Here is a 4,171-nt window from a genome sequence, read left to right as displayed (position 1 = left end):
ACCATATGAAATTATAATTAAAGAATGAACTTTGATATTTCACCCCTTCATTACAAACCTCAGCTCTAAAAAATAGAATTTATTAAATTTCAATACTAAACTTAGGGAGTAATTTTCACCTATTAGGGCTTTTCATGCTGCGAGTTAAAATTAAAGAAGAGAAAGTGCTGAAGAAAATTGTTTGTTATGATGTTTTTGAATAGCCCAGTTCTAAGATATAAAAGTTCACGCAAATGTCAGTGAAGTCACTTATTGGCACGCAGAGCCCAACAAAAATGATTCCACTCATAAACTGGCTGGGATTTAAAATTTTTAAAAACTAATTTTGTGCTGCCAATGTAAATGGTAATAGTATACAAAACAAAATTAAAAATGGTGAAGCAACTCTCATTAATACTCAACAACTTTTTAAAGCAATTATTCTGGTACTTAAAACTTGCATAGTATAGACGGATTTAATCTCTCTGTACAGGTTAAGGACTGTCCAACATACAAGATGTGGTTGCAAAAGTGTGTTTATTTGTGGCCAAACAAATATCTTGATACTTTAAATACATGTGCGCGTGTTGTGTTAATACATTGCAATTTCGCTAAACATGCTGGGAAGGATATTGAATTGAATTGAATTGAATTTGAATTGAATTTCTCTTTATTTCAGCGGGCGAGGTTCAGCCAGAGGCTGTTCTGCCACCTAACCCTCATCATCATTACAAAGAAAAGAAAGAAAAAATAAAGACACAAATAAGATACAAGATACAAATAACAACATAACATGATACATTCAATAATACTAAAGATAAACAAAACACTCAGTAAATGTAAATAAAAAAACTATACTCATACTGCTAGTCCAATTTCATACCAATTTCAGTCCAATTTCAAACTGTAGTAAACCTTTCATGTGTGCCAATGCTTTGTCTCTGATCTCTAAATAGTAATGTTTGGTGTGATGATTTAAATGAATATACGGCTTGTCAGTGATTGACTTTGGTAGGGAGTTCCAGATTCTTACTGCAGAAATTGAAAATGCCTTCTCTGTTATTTTTAAAGAATGCCGGGGCATATTCAGTTTATTACTTCCTCGAGTATTGTAACGGTGAATTTCTGATCTACATGTTAATTTATGATGCAAGTAAGGTGGTCCTTTATGTAAATGTTTTTGTATGGTAAACAACAGTATCGGAGCTATCGTCTTCGGGACATGATTAGGATATTGCATTCATTAAGTACCGGCAGAATATGCTGAGACTTTCTGTAATTGAGAGAGAAGCGTATAGAGTAATTCTGTATTTTCTGAATTGCCCTAGTATTTTGAGTGGAGAGAGAACTACCATATATTGAATCGCAGTAATCGAATAGAGGCAAAATGAGAGTGTTAACAAGATATAGTCTTGTTTCTTGCGACAAATAGCCTTTTAATTTATAAAGCTGTCGTAAGATGCGCTTAGCTTTAATACACTGTTCAGATATGTGTTTATTCCTGCTAAGCCCTTGGTCTATTATTAAGCCTAGATCTTTTACAAAGGGAGAAAATGGAGTATTGAAATTCACTACAGTAACTTTTAGGTCATCAGGGTTGATTTTGCTCAACTGATGTGATGTTCCCAATACAGTGAAAACACTTTTTAATGGATTAAGTAAAAGACCATTCTTAAGGCACCAGTTGCTAACAGCTAAAAGATCCGTAGTAAGTAACTCTATTGTGTCCATAATATTTTCAGGCGTACTACTGATGAAGATCTGTGTATCATCCGCATAGAAGTGAACTGATGAATGTTTTATGACTGTAGAAAGATCTGCTGAAGAATGAAAATAATAGGGGACCTAATATTGAACCTTGCGGAACTCCTGCCTTTATCAGGGATGGGGTAGATACCTGTCTTTCTCCTCTTAGTATTACTTGTTGCTGTCTACAAGAGAGATAGCTCTGGAACCATTTAATAACTGATTCCGAGAAGTTGTAATATTTCATTTTGGCCAGTAGGAGTTCATGATTTACTAGATCAAAAGCCTTCGAAAGAACCAACAAGGCCAAAACTGTTACCATTGAATTTTCTATTGAATTCAAAATTGAATCTGTAATTTCTAAAAGGGTTGTGCTATGTTCTTTACGGAAGCCGGATTGAGTAACAGGCAATATTTCATTTTTATTGATATAAGTTGTTTATTCCTGAAATGCTACCTTTTCTAGTACTTTTGGAGATAATTGGAAGTAAACTGATGGGACGAAGTTCATCAAGCGACTGTACATCTGTCTTCTTGGGCAGTGGTACCATCTTCGCTCGCTTCCACAGTTCTGGAAAACAACCTTGAGTTAATGAGTAATTTACTATGTGAGTAAGTGGAGTTAAAATAAACGGAACAGACAGTCGAAGCATTTTTCCTGTTATTCCATCAAACGCACATGTGTTGGACTTAATACTGTGTATTGCAGTTTTAACTTCTGTCTCGTTTACAGTGTGAAACTTAAACGTTTCAATATTGCTATTTAGTGTACGCGATGAAAGCCAATGCGTTTGTTGATCAAGTACTTCAGCGCTTGTCTTAGACATTTTATAGACACTTGTGAAATGTGAATTTATAGCTTCAATGTCATTTACATCATCTGGAAGAATCAAGCATGAATCGCTTTTACCTACACCAAGATCACTCAAAGTTTTCCATATGTTACGTACATCATTAGTAGATCTCATACAATCAGAAAAATACGCAGTCTTTTCTTGTCGCACAACTGTAGTTGTGAAGTTACGCAAGCGTCTGTAATCCTCCCAATGCAACTGATTCTTCGTTCTTTTATATTTTCTGTAAGCACGGTCACGCAACTTCTTTAAAAGTTTTGTGTTACTTGAAATAAAGGGAAAAGTGTTCTTAGATAGCCTTTTCGTTTTGAGCGGTGCATGGTTATGAAAAATATCAAGTATAGAGTTTTGTAAAACTTCAACTTTATTATCTATTGTTTGCATTTGAATAATCTTATCCCAGTTGTAATTTTGTGCATCATGATAAAACGATTTGGTATTAAATGAAGCGTAAGTACGACGCTGAATTACTCTACTGGTAATTTTGGATATTGTATGAAGCTTGAGAGTGACGTGAATTACGCTGTGGTCTGATGTTCCAACGGGTGGACTAACTCCAAACGAGTGTACCTGTTCCGTGTTGTCAGTAATAATTAAATCTAGCAAAGATTCGGTAGTTTCAGTGACTCTCGTGGGTTCATTTATTAACTGTGTGAAACCTAATATGTTAATAATAGATTTCAAATAAATAGTTTCTTGTTTATCTGGACAGAGTTGATCGCAATTGAAATCACCAACAACGAATATTTGGTCTACTTGTGGATATAGTTCCAATACGGCATCTTCGATCGCTGACAATTCCCTATATGGTATGCTTGGAGATCTATATACAGCAGTAATAACAAATGACAAGTGGTTCACATTAACAACAAGATTTAAAATTTCTATATCTTGATAAACATCGTTAGATTGAAAGTCAACAACTTTCACTTTAATATGTTTTAAGTAGTAAATCAGCATGCCTCCACCCCTCTCTTTGTCACTGCGAATGACTGAATATCCTGGAATCTCAATTTGCCTTGTACTTATAGAATCGTCCAACCATGTTTCCGATATAATCAAAATGGAACATTTTGCGGAGACAGCGAGTAGCCGTACTTCGTCAATTTTAGGAAAAAGAGAACGGACATTTGCATGCATAATCTTAAAATTTGACGAAGCAGCAGATTGAGTAAGGATCTGAAACCCCACATCATTTATGTTTGTACTACCCATATTCAAATACAAAGGTTATAACTAAAATGTATGTAAAAAACACCATTAAAGCAGTAATTGAGCCCTGGCGAAACTGAAAGGCTACACTGACACACATGATATGATGACTGCCTTTACTACCGATAAACATAAAATAAAATACCATAGAACATAGATGACTGAACTTACAGTAAAGAAGAAATAACAGTATGGGGAAAAATCGCCTTATAAATGCAGTTCTAACATAGGCATTTTTGTATTTATCACTTAACGCACACTTAATAAAACCGTGCTTAAAATTTAGCATTTTCATCGTGTTGTTAAGTTGTTAACTTCATCGTGTCCAGTTGAGATTTGTAACGTGATGAGTAACTAACTTACAACATTGGTACAAGTAC

At 34.6% G+C, this 4,171-nt stretch overlaps 1 protein-coding gene across 1 annotated transcript; it reads right to left on the bottom strand.

The window, feature by feature from the left end:
• Positions 1-2,147: 2,147 nt before the first annotated feature.
• On the bottom strand, positions 2,148-3,794 carry LOC145692401 (uncharacterized). Its single transcript, XM_081767707.1, has one exon. It carries the CDS (start codon positions 3,792-3,794, stop codon positions 2,148-2,150), a length of 1,647 nt encoding a protein of 548 aa, XP_081623833.1.
• Positions 3,795-4,171: the final 377 nt, after the last annotated feature.

The sequence above is a fragment of the Thermobia domestica genome, chromosome 8, assembly GCF_964235325.1.
Source record: "Thermobia domestica chromosome 8, izTheDome1.hap1.1, whole genome shotgun sequence".
NCBI classification, from domain to species: Eukaryota; Metazoa; Arthropoda; class Insecta; order Zygentoma; family Lepismatidae; genus Thermobia; species Thermobia domestica.
This window is presented reverse-complemented; position numbering and strand designations above follow the sequence as displayed.

What these genes read in the sequence shown, in the direction of transcription:
- LOC145692401 (XM_081767707.1), bottom strand. Translation starts at nt 3,794, where the DNA reads ATGGGTAGTACAAACATAAATGATGTGGGGTTTCAGATCCTTACTCAA.